General features: G+C 43.2%; 1 protein-coding gene across 1 annotated transcript in view; it reads right to left on the bottom strand.

Moving 5' to 3' along the window:
* The window catches only part of LOC126471423 (D-beta-hydroxybutyrate dehydrogenase, mitochondrial-like), a 278202-nt gene extending 264192 nt beyond the window's left edge, over positions 1–14010 (bottom strand). The window contains exon 1 of the mRNA XM_050099563.1: positions 13812–14010. Within this exon, the coding sequence (XP_049955520.1) occupies positions 13812–14003 (192 nt within the window). The 5' untranslated portion in view covers positions 14004–14010. The remainder of the gene's footprint in view (positions 1–13811) is intronic.
* Positions 14011–14869: the final 859 nt, after the last annotated feature.

Genomic DNA, 14869 nt, shown 5'->3' with positions numbered 1-14869 from the left:
ATTGTTCGTTAATTCTCTTCCGCATACCCCTTACAAACTTTTCCACAAAGTTTCACTTCTATGATCACTCGTTTTTCATGGGGATCCTCAGAAGTAGAGAAAGTTTAATTATAACCCCCCCCCCCCCCTACCGTATTTGGAGTTCGCGAATTCATTATGTTACACATTTCCTTTGTTCACAAATTCTGCCACGTGTACCTTTCTTCCACATTCGAGTACGATCCTTGTTCACGCAAAACGTGCTTCAATCACTTACACTGCATTTTGTTCAGGGACTACGCTACGCATGTTTGCATTTACTTACTTCAGCAACCCAGGTAAGGTGACGCTGATGCAGTTCTTCATGTTCTATGGCGACCACCGCACAAGCTTTCTATTTTCAGTTTATTAGGTTATGTAGGCAACAGATGACAAAAGCACTAACCCTGCACAAATCGAGCCTATAAGACACAATTTACTACACTTTGGGGCAATATTGAATGGCGTTCGCAGTTTATGTCGTAGTTCGATACACCTTTGTGTTACTTCCAAATAACCCCCACCCTCCATTTTCTTCTCCTCTGTGTAAGTTTAGTCATCTCCGCACTCGATCGTCACTGTCAGACAGCGTCATTAATGGGTCAGATTCACTGTCTGGGGTTACATTTGGGGCATAAACTGAGTTCATCATCTTGTATGAACACTGAGATATATTATCCAAAGGGGTGTATGCTTCAACAGGAAGGGCAGATGATTTTTAAAACGATATTCCTCTTCAGTTTTTTTTATTTGGCCAACGGACTGGTCAGTAATTGGCCTGGAGAGGCAACCGCGCGCGCTTGTTAAATAAGCAGCCGTGATGTTCACTTCCCAATTCGTGTTGACAATACACGGCGGACTGGCAAAAGGAAAAGTGTTCAAAAATGGTTCAAATGGCTCTGAGCACTATGGGACTTAACTTCTGAGGTCATCAGTCCCCTAGTACTTAGAACTACTTAAACCTAACTAACCTAAGGATATCACACACATCCATGCCCGAGGTAGGATTCGAACTTGCTACCGTAGCGGTCGCGCTGTTCCAGACTGTAGCGCCTAGAACCGCTCGGCCACCCCGGCCGGCTAGGAAAAGTGTCCACAATAACGAGATGACATTTACCAATTAGTGCAACCGGCCAAGCCTCGAGAAAGTACGTTGAGGGCTTCTTTTGCTTAGTTCTGGGGCTGTTGATACAGTATCGATATACAGATATATTTGCAAAAAAATATTGATATATATATATATATATACACTCCTGGAAATGGAAAAAAGAACACATTGACACCGGTGTGTCAGACCCACCATACTTGCTCCGGACACTGCGAGAGGGCTGTACAAGCAATGATCACACGCACGGCACAGTGGACACACCACGAACCGCGGTATTGGCCGTCGGATGGCGCTAGCTGCGCAGCATTTGTGCACCGCCGCCGTCAGTGTCGGCCAGTTTGCCGTGGCATACGGAGCTCCATCGCAGTCTTTAACACTGGTAGCATGCCGCGACAGCGTGGACGTGAACCGTATGTGCAGTTGACGGACTTTGAGCGAGGGCGTATAGTGGGCATGCGGGAGGCCGGGTGGATGTACCGCCGAATTGCTCAACACCTGGGGCGTGAGGTCTCCACAGTACATCGATGTTGTCGCCAGTGGTCGGCGGAAGGTGCACGTGCCCGTCGACCTGGGACCGGACCGCAGCGACGCACGGATGCACGCCAAGACCGTAGGATCCTACGCAGTGCCGTAGGGGACCGCACCGCCACTTCCCAGCAAATTAGGGACACTGTTGCTCCTGGGGTATCGGCGAGGACCATTCGCAACCGTCTCCATGAAGCTGGGCTACGGTCCCGCACACCGTTAGGCCGTCTTCCGCTCACGCCCCAACATCGTGCAGCCCGCCTCCAGTGGTGTCGCGACAGGCGTGAATGGAGGGACGAATGGAGACGTGTCGTCATCAGCGATGAGAGTCGCTGCTGCCTTGGTGCCAATGATGGTCGTATGCGTGTTTGGCGCCGTGCAGGTGAGCGCCACAATCAGGACTGCATACGACCGAGGCACACAGGGCCAACACCCGGCATCATGGTGTGGGGAACGATCTCCTACACTGGCCGTACACCACTGGTGATCGTCGAGGGGACACTGAATAGTGCACGGTACATCCAAACCGTCATCGAACCCATCGTTCTACCATTCCTAGACTGGCAAGGGAACTTGCTGTTCCAACAGGACAATGCACGTCCGCATGTATCCCGTGCCACCCAACGTGCTCTAGAAGGTCTATGTCAACTAACCTGGCCAGCAAGATCTCCGGATCTGTCCCCCATTGAGCATGTTTGGGACTGGATGAAACGTCGTCTCACGCGGTCTGCACGTCCAGCACGAACGCTGGTTTAACTGAGGCGCCAGGTGGAAATGGCATGGCAAGCCGTTCCACAGGACTACATCCAGCATCTCTACGATCGTCTCCATGGGAGAATAGCAGCCTGCATTGCTGCGAAAGGTGGATATACACTGTACCAGTGCCGACATTGTGCATGCTCTGTTGCCTGTGTCTATGTGCCTGTGGTTCTGTCAGTGTGATCATGTGATGTATCTGACCCCAGGAATGTGTCAATAAAGTTTCCCCTTCCTGGGACAATGAATTCACGGTGTTCTTATTTCAATTTCCAGGAGTGTATATATATATATATATATATATATATATATATATCGACCATGTTTCGTCCCCCGATACATCGATATCAAAATGGCAATATCGAGCGCTGATATTTTTATTTTATATTATATTTTTCACAATTTTCGGTAAATATTTGAAGTTGTAGTAGGACATAATTTTGCTTTCACTGTATGAAGAAGTCTTACTACTTATACCCATCGGACACCTTATATCTGCCACTTACATGCAGTTAGCATTATTAGCAAAGTGCTTATCGCCAAGCGTGAAAGTGCATCGTTTCCCTCTCAATTGTTGCTCTAAGGAGCACAGGCAAGCTGCTAGCTTGTTGATGTATAGAATACCTGATAATGAATCAATACTTAAATATACAGCTCTAAAACCGTCAGTATATTTACAGTGTGCAGCCAATATTTTTATGAACAGAAACGTCGATACTTTTCAGATGGAATATCGATCCTTTTTGCATATATCGAAAGATAATACTGAAATTTTTTTTTAAATGTCGATATATCGGATTCCCGATATTTTTAAAAATATCGTACTTGTGCATTTTGCGTTCGCTGTCTCTCGTTTATATCAGCGTCGGTCACGGCATGCAGCACAATGTGCTATACGTGTGCGGTTCGAGGTCTGGCCTGTCTTGGCACTATTCGGTACATCTCGATTTTGCTCGGTGCTTCCAGAAAGTACTTGGCACAGCGCGCATTTTCTTTAGCAGTGCGGTGCGGCATCTTTCTGCTGACACGGCTTTCTTCAGTTCGATAGAATCGGGGTGTCAGCGCTGTTTATTAACGGTATGAAGGAAGTTCACAGGTCCAGTGGCGTTTGCGAAAAAGAGACAGTCCGCCGATCTATCGTCACAAGCCTTTAAAAATGGATGGGAGTGACAGAAGAGAAGGATGAGAATCCTCAATACCTCTTCTGCAAATACGGTGAATTTGTTGTGGAACGCCATAACAACACTATTCAGAAAGAATTTCAATATTTAGTTGAAGGTGAATGAGTAAAACATTAGAACGACCGATATACGAGTTTTACTGGATTCATTGTTCTGCACACCAGGAAGCACGTTGTGCTAAGTTTACAGATATGGAGAACGTGATGAACCTGGTAGCACGAATAGTAAATTTTCTGATGTGAGATTCATTATTATGCTGTCAGTTGCAATAGCTTTTGGTGGAAACAAATGGACAGTGTGGAGACATTATACATTACTACAAAGCACGTTAGTTAAGTCATCTGGCGTGCCTGGAACGTTTTTTCGATTTAAAACCCGCTGTTGTTGAATTTGCGAAATGAAAAAGAAAGTAAGAACGAAAATCAGTGCATACCGAATGGATTGCAGACCTTTCATTTGAAGTGGACTTGACTGCACACTGCCGACAGTAAGACTTGCAAGTTAAGAAACAACTTGTTTGTGATTGTGTGGAGATGTATTTAAAAAGAAAATGCCTATGTAGAAAGGACAAATTCTGAAAAAAAAACACTGCCCTCTTCCCTAAGATTACTGGTGTTAAAAAATTCAAAATTCTTAAGGATTCATTTTGACGTAAAAAGAATTATAACGACAGTTTTCTAAAAGTTTTGAGGACATTGCCAATGTTACATCTGTTTTGGAGATGTTTTCGAGACTGTTTGCAACTTCAGTAGAAAGCGCCTCTGCGTATGTGCAGATGGAACTAATCGACTGCAGTATAATTCCCGTTTAAAAGACACATTCTTTTACGTTGTTTCCTTCGGGAAGAGCTTCCATATCTCCACAATGAGGTAGCAAACGTGATACAATATTTCGATCAAAATATATGTGTGTGAAAAGCTTTTTTTATGAAGAAACTAGATAAGTGACTACTACGAGACAACCAGAGTGCCTAAAACGTGCGAAACGATTTGCATCTCCCCATACGACGATTGTTTGTATGAGGTAGAAATTTTATTATCTTCGGCCAGCAAAAATAATTAAATGATACTGAAAACTTGTTTTGTTTTCTGATCTAGGTTCTTGGATAACATGAAACATGAAATCAAGCCGCATGCAAGCCATTCAACGTTCCTTGTGCGACTGCATTTCCCTCTAAATGTGGCGTGTTTGCAGCTTCCCCCTGCTCCTGCCAGAAGTTTATTGCCGGGCGAGAGAACTCCGCACGCCTGAAACAGCACTGCACACATGCGGAATTCTTGGCCGTCCTTGATGAAGCAGCTTCATGAAATCTATGTAACGTGCTACTTTACATACGAATTGGTCAGATTTATGTTCGTCCCACTTGGCATTTGTGACATTTAGAAAAGTAGCAATAGGGTCGTAAATATTGGTTTGTACGAAAAATGGTACATAGCTGACATTTTGATTCCTTTCAGTAATATCTGTGCGCTATTTGATTTTCTACACACACCAAAAAGTCTCCTTTATGTAAAACATATTTCTTCAAGTTTCTTGATGTCCTTAGATACTGAAACGTGAGTAAAGAAGAATTCCTTCAATTACCCACTAAAAGTACAACATAATACGAAATGTGGGAAAATCGAGACAGAATAAAAAAAAGGGTTCACTGTCTTACATGCAATGTTCTGGTATGACTCTAAAAATAGATCGCACTGATCAGATGTGAAATGAAGTGGTTCAAGGATAAGCTGTGAGATGAAATTTTGCCAGAAGTTATCGCAACCGTTGATAGTGTGGCGAGAGGACATTCTGTGGTATTTAGGACCATTTTGACAATAAAAGGAGGTGTAAAAGATAAATTCAACACATAAACAACAAAGAAGTAAGAGTCATAAGTGTTTTCTTTTTATTCTTGTGAAAATATTGAGAAAAGTATTTGACGCCTGGATAGGATTGCAGCGAAAAAATAAATAAATAACAAGTGTATTAGAACAATAAGATCAAACGAACTCTACAACGAAAGTTACTGTTGAAATGGGAAATAACTTGTAAATAGATATATATCGACATTTTAAATTACAAAATTACTTTTCTCTTAACATGAATGCTAGTAGCAATGAACCATGCCGTAAGTGGCACATGCTGTACAGGATTTTCGTAATCATAAACGCCATATGAAGATGAAAAGCTACAAATATTAATGCATGAATTAAATTAATAAATTAAATTAAATTTATAAAAATTGATAAATTAGTAAATAAAATTAAAAAACTAATTAATCAAAAGAACAAAAGTAACAAAAATAATTAATAAAAATAGGCACCTTTGATATTTTTACTAGCAAGCCGACGAACGTTCTACTGAGACACTAATATTAGAAAAGGTCGTTGACCGTGGTATTCAGTAAAGATTCAGACCAACCCAAAAGATATAAAAGTCGGATTTTTGTCGGTATCTCCCAATAGGGAGCCATTCTGGATATGCTTCTGCAATGAAGTACCAACATGCAAATGCTGTCATCCGTCACACACAGGTACACACATATTATGTGCTTGACGTTCTTAAGTCTAGCGTAAAGCACCTTAACGCATTATATAATTATTTTTAAAGAGACTCAAAAACTGAATATGCGTTTATACATCGTTTCGTCTTGTCTTCATAATAGCTTTTTATCATGGGCGTTTGATGACTCATGGTGGAGTTAATTTATAGGCACCAGAGATATTGAACTTTTCTCTATTAGGCGTGGTTCGTACGCCGCGCGGGATTAGCCGAGCGGTCTAGGGCGCTGCAGTCATGGACTGTGCGGCTGGTCCCGGCGGAGGTTCGAGTCCTCCCTCGGGCATGGGCATGGGTGTGTGTGTTTGTCCTTAGGATAATTTATGTTAAGTAGAGTGTAAGCTTAGGGACTGATGACGTTAGCAGTTAAGTCCCATAAGATTTCATACACATTTGAACATTTTTTTTTTTTTGGTTCGTACGGTTAGTTAAAGACTGAAATCTACTCGCAAAAAGTGCAAACGAGGAAAATTATTTGTCGCTCGCGTACTGAGTGTTCGTGCACGCTGTACAGTCGGAAGTGGACTACAGCTTTCGTCAGCAACATAGCACGTGCCCATACAAGCTGCAAAAGGCGTTGTAATTGGCATTTATTTTTTTCAATATGAGCTGTGGAGGAAAACTGACTGTAAAACACAACAAGCAAAGGTCTTTTAATATACCAGCACTTGCTCCATTCACATTCCTGGCAGTTTCGAACTGCTGAATTTCGTAAACCGTTGAGAATAAAGCTATTAAGATGGAAACAGGGAGGCTTGGTGGCAGATAATGGAAGCTGCGTGGAGGAAATATGAAGGAGGATATCGATGGGTAATAGAGCATTTAACAATGTGAGAGGCTTGAAGATAGCAAAGAAGATTCCAATAGAACTAAGACAGGGATTCACCGACTGTCCAGTGCGGAGTGTAGTATTAAACTGACTGGTCAAAAGTCAAGGGAAAGATTGTCCCATTTAAAGATATCGGTGTATGACGTCCGAACGATGCGACGTATGGTGCAACTGTAAACACGATATCTGAACGGTCTGTAGCGGACATAGTAGGCAACTGATACTAACTGAACACATTTTGGAAGCACACAAATCTGAAGCATCCAGATAGGGATTAGAGTTTCCATCCTCTCGAACACAGAGAAGGAACTATTTTTAATTTAATTCTGAGACAATATGTAAACCATGAAAGCTTAGTGTGTGTGTGAGTGTATTTGTCTTTTTGTGTATATAGAGTAAAGCAGACGACTTGCTCGACAATTACAGTTTATCTCTGTCGTTGCCGATCGCAAACGATGCGACTGATAACGAGATACTGGTCTTTTGGTACTATATATATATATATTTGCTCTTGGAAGTACAAGATTAAGCACACGCGTCACAGACAACACTTGGAAGAGATCCGTAGGGCAATATTTGGCATCACAGGTTTTTGATGATCTTGTAGCCAACAGTCGTATCTGGTAAGTTAGATCACTTAGAGCAATGTGTATTCTGTTTAGTCACTGCTTTCAGTTAGTGAATAATGTATCAACTGAAGAACGATTATCATATTTACAAAAACTTTTAGGGGGATGCTTGAAAATGAACTACCGCCGAAATCGCACAATAGTCCACAAATAAATAAATAAAAATAAAACAAAACATTAAGAGTTTCAAACAGTATGGAGTCATTCAAACAAATTAGCAAACGTGAAGCCACGTCTAAAGAAATAGATGTTCATTTATGGTACAGGTATTCGTTGTTGTCGTCAGTCCGAAGAGTGGTTTGATGCAGTTAAAAAAAAACTGGTTCAAATGGCTCTGAGCACTATGGGACTCAACATATTAGGTCATCAGTCCCCTAGAACTTAGAACTACTTAAACCTAACCAACCTAAGGACATCACACACATCCATGCCCGAGGCAGGATTCGAACCTGCGACCGTAGCGGTCGCGCGGTTCCAGATGCAGTTCACCACAATATTGTATCTTGTGCCAGCCTTCTTACCTTTTCGTAACTATTGCAACGTAAATCCGCTTAAATCTGCTTACTGTAGCAAAGTTTTGGTCTCCCTGTGCAACGTTTTACCCCCACACCCTCCCCCCTTCTTGCCCACACACCTACGCTTTCCTCGTTAGCAAATTAATTATTCGTTGATGAGTCAGAATGTATCCTATCAACCGATCCCATCTTTTAGTAAATCCGTGTCATAAATTTCTTTTCTCCCCTATTCCTTTTAGTACTTCTTCATTCATCTAATCTTCAGTATTCTGTTGGAGCACCACATTTCTAAGACTTCTATTCTCTTCTTGTCTGTTGTGTTTATTCTCCACGTACAAGCTTACCCACCAGACGAGTTCTTCAGAAAAGAATTACGAACAATAAATTTATCTTCAGTGATAGCATATTTCTCTTTCATGACAGGATCCGTGCGAAATTTTAGCAGTTTTTAAAAGAACAACATCATTTGGAATAAGTGCAGTATTTGGTATAAAAGTTGTTGTGGGAATAAGAAGAAAACATATTTGAAAATGAACCGAACGACGTGAACAAATAAACATTCCATGACGCGCACACCATCTATACTAACGCCACGTGATCACACAATCTTCACGCCTAACATAGTTGTTAACAGAGGTCAGTCTGGTTGTGGCCCTAGCCGGGGTGTGCGACTACTTTGTGTGGGAAGCCTTCAAGTCAAAGGTGTATCACAATAACCCTCTAATCTTCAAGAACTGCAGCAGAACATTTCGGATGAGACTGCAGCAATTCCAGCATTCCAGCTTCGTCCCGCCTTCACCAACTTGCTGACCAGGGACCGAAAGTGCCAAGAGATGAATGGTGGTCATTTTCAACATCTGCTATAGTCAGGTTAGTACTGCATTTCCTTTCCCCTGTGTGTTTCTTTGTACCTTGTAACCCTGTTCTCAGGGGCCACGTTTATTTGCCCCACCGTGTACAGTTCCATGCGTCCAAAAATGTGTCTCGCATTGCATTCGGAGTACTCATCCCGGCTTCGGCTTGTACAATGGTCAGAGATCAGGGACTGTCAATAGGCCACATAACTTGCAACTTTAACTCGACAAACATTTTCAGTTACAGTAAGCACGTTAGGTCGTACCAGCAGTAAGTAAATCGCAATTTAAGATGACAGTCACAAGAAAAGTTGATTCGTTCAGAAAAGAAAGCTTATACGACGTGCATAAAATGGTATTTGTACTAGGGTAATATGGAATTAATAAGTTAGCTTCGTAAAGAATAGGTATGAAGCTGGGCATCCATGATGCCCTTTTCACCTATGCTAGTCAAAAGTGTCTTTTATGCTAAAATTCCCCACAAACAGTACGTTTTAGAGCAAAATCGGTATGCAATATCAGAATCTGTTTAAAAAAGCTTTCGAATGATACCTCATTGATCCTCGTACGATTAGTAGGTGTTGAGAAAAAAGGATTTCGACTTGAGAGATAATACAAGTTGTACAACTATGCTTCCGCCGGTTTTTCCCCAACATTTGAGGCTTTAATGAAACAAACTCGTTACACATGTACCATTCAAAGTATTTTCCATCGCAGGCCACTACTTTCTCCCATCTTTCGGGCAGTGTACGAATCCCCCGTCAAAAAAATTGTTCATCTTTTGAAACAATCCAGTTTGTGACTTCTTTATGAGATCGGAAGTGTTGGTCAGCCAGGCCATGTGCCATTGATCTAAACAGGTGATAGTCAGAGGGAGCAATGTCTGGAGAATACGGCGGTTGGAGTAGGACTTCCCATTTTAACGATTCCAAGTACGTTTTGACCTATTTTGCAACCGTTCAACCTCTTCATGCCTCAAAATCACTTTACCGTGACTCTCACTGTATTGTGGACGTTTGTCTTTTAATGCTCTGCTCAAACGCATTAATTGCGTTCGATAACACCTGTGATTGTTTCACTTGGTTTTAACACCTCATAGTACACGACGCCGAGCTAATCCCACCAAATGCAGTGCATGATCTTGGAGCCGTGAATGTTCGATTTGGCCGTCGACGTGGAAGCATGGCCGAGATATCCCCATGATTTTTTTGGGTTTAGTGTTATCGTAATGAACCCATTTTTCGTCCCCGGTCATAATGCGATGCAGAAATCCCTTCCGTTTTGGCCTCTGCAGCAACTATTCACAAACATACAAACGCCGTTCAACGTCTCTTGGTTTCAGCTCACACGGGACCCAGTTTCCTTCTTTCTGAATCATGCCCATAGCCTTGAGACGCTTTGAAATGGCTTGCTGTGTCACTCCCACTAATCGTTCCAAGTCTTCTTGAGTTTGACGCGAGTCTTCACTCAGCAATGTCTCCAATTTTGCATCTTCGAAAACATTCTCTCTTCCACCACTATGCCGGTCTACGACGTTAAAGTCACCGCTCTTGAAGCTTTGAAACCACTCACGAAACGTTCTTTCACTAATAGCGTCCTTACCATATGTACTTGAGAGCATTCGATGAGACTCAGCCGCTGTTTTCTTCATATTGAAACAAAACAGTAACACTTCTAGCAAATAACGAGAATTAGGCTCGTAAACTGACATTTTCAATCAAGAACAACTTTATGATGCAGACACAAACCGACTAATGTTTGAATGGGGTTATGTTGACCGAAGTCCAAGCTAATTGCCTGTCGTCTGCGATCTGTTTCTTTCGACTGCTACTTACCATTGTCGCCACCTATCGGCAAACGGAGGAAGCAAAGTTGTACACCTTATATATGTGAGCAGGAAACATGTCCTCATTGTTTCCGATCTGCATTTTATATCTTCTTCACTTCCGTTATCCTTGGTTATTTTGCTTCCCAAATAGCGAAACTCATCTGTTACTTTTAGTGTCTCGTTTCTTCATTTAATTCCCTCAGCATCGCTTGATTTAATCCGGCTCCATCCTATTACTCTTGTTTAACTTTTGTTGACGTTCATCTTACAACCTCTTTTCAAGACGTTATTCATTCCGTTCTACTGATCTGCCAATACCTTTGCTACCTCAGACAGAACTACAAAGCCATCGACAAACCTCAAAGTTCAAATTTCAGAATATTTATGGAATATCCGTCGGTACATGGAGGAACACAGCGTCGAAGTTTCATAATAATATTTACGAACCGGCTTTCGGGTTTCTGAGACATCCTCAGATGACTTAAGACTAAGTAGAGAGTACTCACAACATCAGAGAGATCGTTTTTTTTTTCAAAATTATGTGGCTTTTACAACTATATATCTACAGAAAAACACAAGCGTAATGAAATTCACAAGCCCGCCGCTGTGGCCGAGCGGTTATTATCGCTTCAGTCCGGAACCGCGCTGCTGCTACGGCCGCAGGTTCGAATCCTGCCTCGGGCATAAACGTGAGTGATGTCCTTAGGTTAGTTAGGTTTAAGTAGTTCTAAGTCTAGGGGACTGATGACCTCAGATGTTAAGTCCCATAGTGGTGAGAGCCGTTTTTTTTTTAAATTCACAAAGAAACTAATAACAAGAAAACCTTACATTACTTTACAGTCTAAGACGGAAAGTATAAGAAAGTACTGGCCAAAAACGGTATGCAAGTGAGTACTTCCACAGCCTAGTATTGGCAAAAACTAACTGGTGAATGTAATGGATAGGCCGGAAAAGGGGGGAAGAGGGGAGTGTGAGTGGGGAACAGTTATACTACTTACAACAATTACATTACCTTTCTTTACACTCTTATACTTTTAATCTTTGAGCATGAAGTAATATAAGATTTATATGTTCATAGTTTCTTCGTGAATTTCATTATGCTTGTGTTTTTGTATACATACATAGACGTAAAAGGTGACATATCTCTGGAAAAACAATTTTTGTACAGCTACAAACTGAGGCTGATGTTGTGTGACCTATCTGTTTAGTCCTAAGTTATTTGATGATGGCCTACGAAGCCGAAACCTGGTTCACGAGGCACCATAAAATGAATATTATTGTGGTAAATCAGTAGTTTATGCAAGTTTTTTATTTTGATTTCTCCTCGCTGACTTTAGTTCTCTGTCCGAATTTCCCCCCCCCCCCCCCGTTCCCTTCGCAGCTTCTGCAGTGTGCTGACTGAGTAACATGGGGAATAGGCTACAACAATGAAATGTAGTTGATTTAAATAGGGCGACGCTGAGAAAATTAGATTACGAAATGAGACACTAAACGTAGTAAATGAATTTCGGTGTTTGTGGAAGTAAGAGCTGACGACGGCAGAAGTGGAGAGACTGGCAATAGCGAGACAGCAATTTTTTAAAAAAGAGAAATTTGTGAGTTTAAGTGTTGGGACACCTTTTCTGAAGTATTTGTCAGGAGTGTAGCGTTGTATTGAAGAAAACCTGGATGGAAAACAGTTTAGAAAAGAAGAGAATATAACCTTTTGAAATGAGGTGTTACGGAAGAATCCAGAAAATTAGGGTAAAAAGAAATTTACGGCACAGCTTGAAAAAATCGGGCAAGTGCGAGTAGGAGGGTTTGGTACACTTAAACGTGTATACAGATAGGTCTGTACGTTTTGATGAGTGAGTCTTTGAGTATCGAAATGTGTGACGTAAAAGGCCGTATCTTTTGACTTCACTGACTTAGAAACTTAAATTTTTACACCACCAAACGACCGTGCACCTTAGTATTTGACATAAATTTCAGCTCGATACTTTTACTCTTTCCTGAGAGAAAGGGGTCTTAACAGACGGGGAACAAAGTTATTGTGTAAGAGTTCCGTTTCTACCGGAACCCTAACAACGAAGGGATTTCCGGTAAGAAACGTCTGAGGCATCAAAGAAACGTCAATTTGGCGATGGAGGGAAGTGTGGGCGGCACAGGTCGTATACCGACAGAGAGGCTTCACTACGGTAAGCTACAAATGGATTAACTTTAAAGGATTGCAAATAACAACCATCAGTTGCAAAATACAGGTTTATTAAACCTCGAGCACGATTTAGACAGTTTTAATACTATCTTCTTCAGAAGATATTGTAGGTAGAATCACATATTATCTGTATCCAATGTGGGCGTCTTTGATTTTTTTTTTTTTTTTTGTTATGGTTTCAGGGCGCAAAACTGCTACGGTTATTAGCGCCAGTGTTTGATTCTGTCTAGTACATGTGCGTGTTGTCCACTTAATTACACGACGATTAAATGGATGATACACACGTGTGTTAGACAGAGTCGACGACTTCCACATTTTACGTAGATAATATGTGACTGTGTATACAACACCTCCTGAAGAAGGCATTTTTAAAACTGTCGAAACCGCGGTCGAGCTTTTATAAAGCTGTATCTTGCAACTGGTCGGCTGTAATTTCCAGTCCATCGGAGCTCTCGCACGCACAGTTGCTGAAGTGCAGCACGTTCAAAATCTAACAAACGAGTTATGCGGAGACGAAGAGCCACGCACAGGATACAACAGCGTGGAGATGTTCACGAAACCCGCTTGCGGACGCAGTATCACAGCCCTGCCTAACTCCCCGCTGCCTCGTCAGCTGCGCGGTCAGCGCTGCAGATTGCCGATCGAAGGGACCGGGGTTCGATTCCCGAGACATTCTCTGCTCGGGGACTGGGTGTCGCGTCGTCCTTACGTTCGTATCGTCACCACCGACATTCCACCGACGAGATGGCCGAATGGGCACAGCGCGAAAGCCAATGAAAGAAAAGAAAAAACCCTCGGTTTCTGTACGATTATAGTGCATTGCCGGGGCTGACCTTGAGGTTGTGATAGGCGAGAGTGGAGCCGACGGCGGCGGCGGCGAACCAGAAGAAGAGCGCGGCGGTGGAGACGTGCGCCAGCCCCAGCAGGCCGAGCAGCGAGGCCGCCAGCACGGCGGCCGCGTGCGAGAAGAGCAGCGCGGGCACCAGCCGCTGCCACACGTCCCACGGCCGCTCGCCGCCCGCCATCGCGTCTGCCGCCGCCGCCGCAGCCGCAGCGGCCTGCCGCCCGCCCGCCGGCGCGCTGGCACCGCGCCGCGCTGCGCCCTGAGCTCTAGCCTCCCTGCGCCCTCTTATAAATACACCGCTCTCGCTCCGCAGTCCGCAGCCCTATATCAATATTCCGTCTCTCGCCCTATTCCGTCTGCCGATAACGTACACCGTCGCTTCGAAACTTTTTCTTTCTTCCCGTGTAGTAAAAAACAGTTTCACCTCAGCTACGAGGGCGTGCCTCCGAATTATTTTATTCTTTACTCGATACCGGTCGAGGTATTACTTGTCACGCGTATTATTCGGTCGACTTTCCCGCTTCGCTGGCGCAAGTTGCGACGGTCTGCGCTAGAGGGCACCGGATAATAGCGTGAAACTGAGGTGTCAAAAGTCGTGAGATACGTGTACAGATGTCGGTAGCGTAGCGTACACGAAGGGTAGTGTATAAGCGGAGCTGTCTGACGGTGAACTCCTCAACCTCACCCATCTCCTATCCCGACAGCTCAAATCCGCCATCTTTGTCTCCCTCGACTTTTTTTTTTTTTTTTTTTTTTTTTTTTGTCATCAGTCTACTGACTGGTTTGATGCGGCCCGCCCCGAATTCCTTTCCTGTGCTAACCTCTTCATCTCAGAGTAGCATTTGTAACCTACGTCCTCAATTATTTGCTTGACGTATTCCAATCTCTTCAGCGCCTGCACACCTTCCAACAAATATCCCTTGCTGCTCGCTCTGTTTTCCACCTGAACACCTTCGCCACTTACTCCCACAACCAAGCCCACTTCACCTTCACCCGCCTCGACACCCTAGTTTAAGTCTCTTCCCTTCCCTCTCTTCCCCCCCCCCC

This window comes from Schistocerca serialis, chromosome 3 (genome assembly GCF_023864345.2).
Source record: "Schistocerca serialis cubense isolate TAMUIC-IGC-003099 chromosome 3, iqSchSeri2.2, whole genome shotgun sequence".
NCBI lineage: Eukaryota > Metazoa > Arthropoda > Insecta > Orthoptera > Acrididae > Schistocerca > Schistocerca serialis.
Note: the sequence above shows the minus strand (reverse complement) of the source record. Positions and strands in the feature narration are given on the sequence as shown.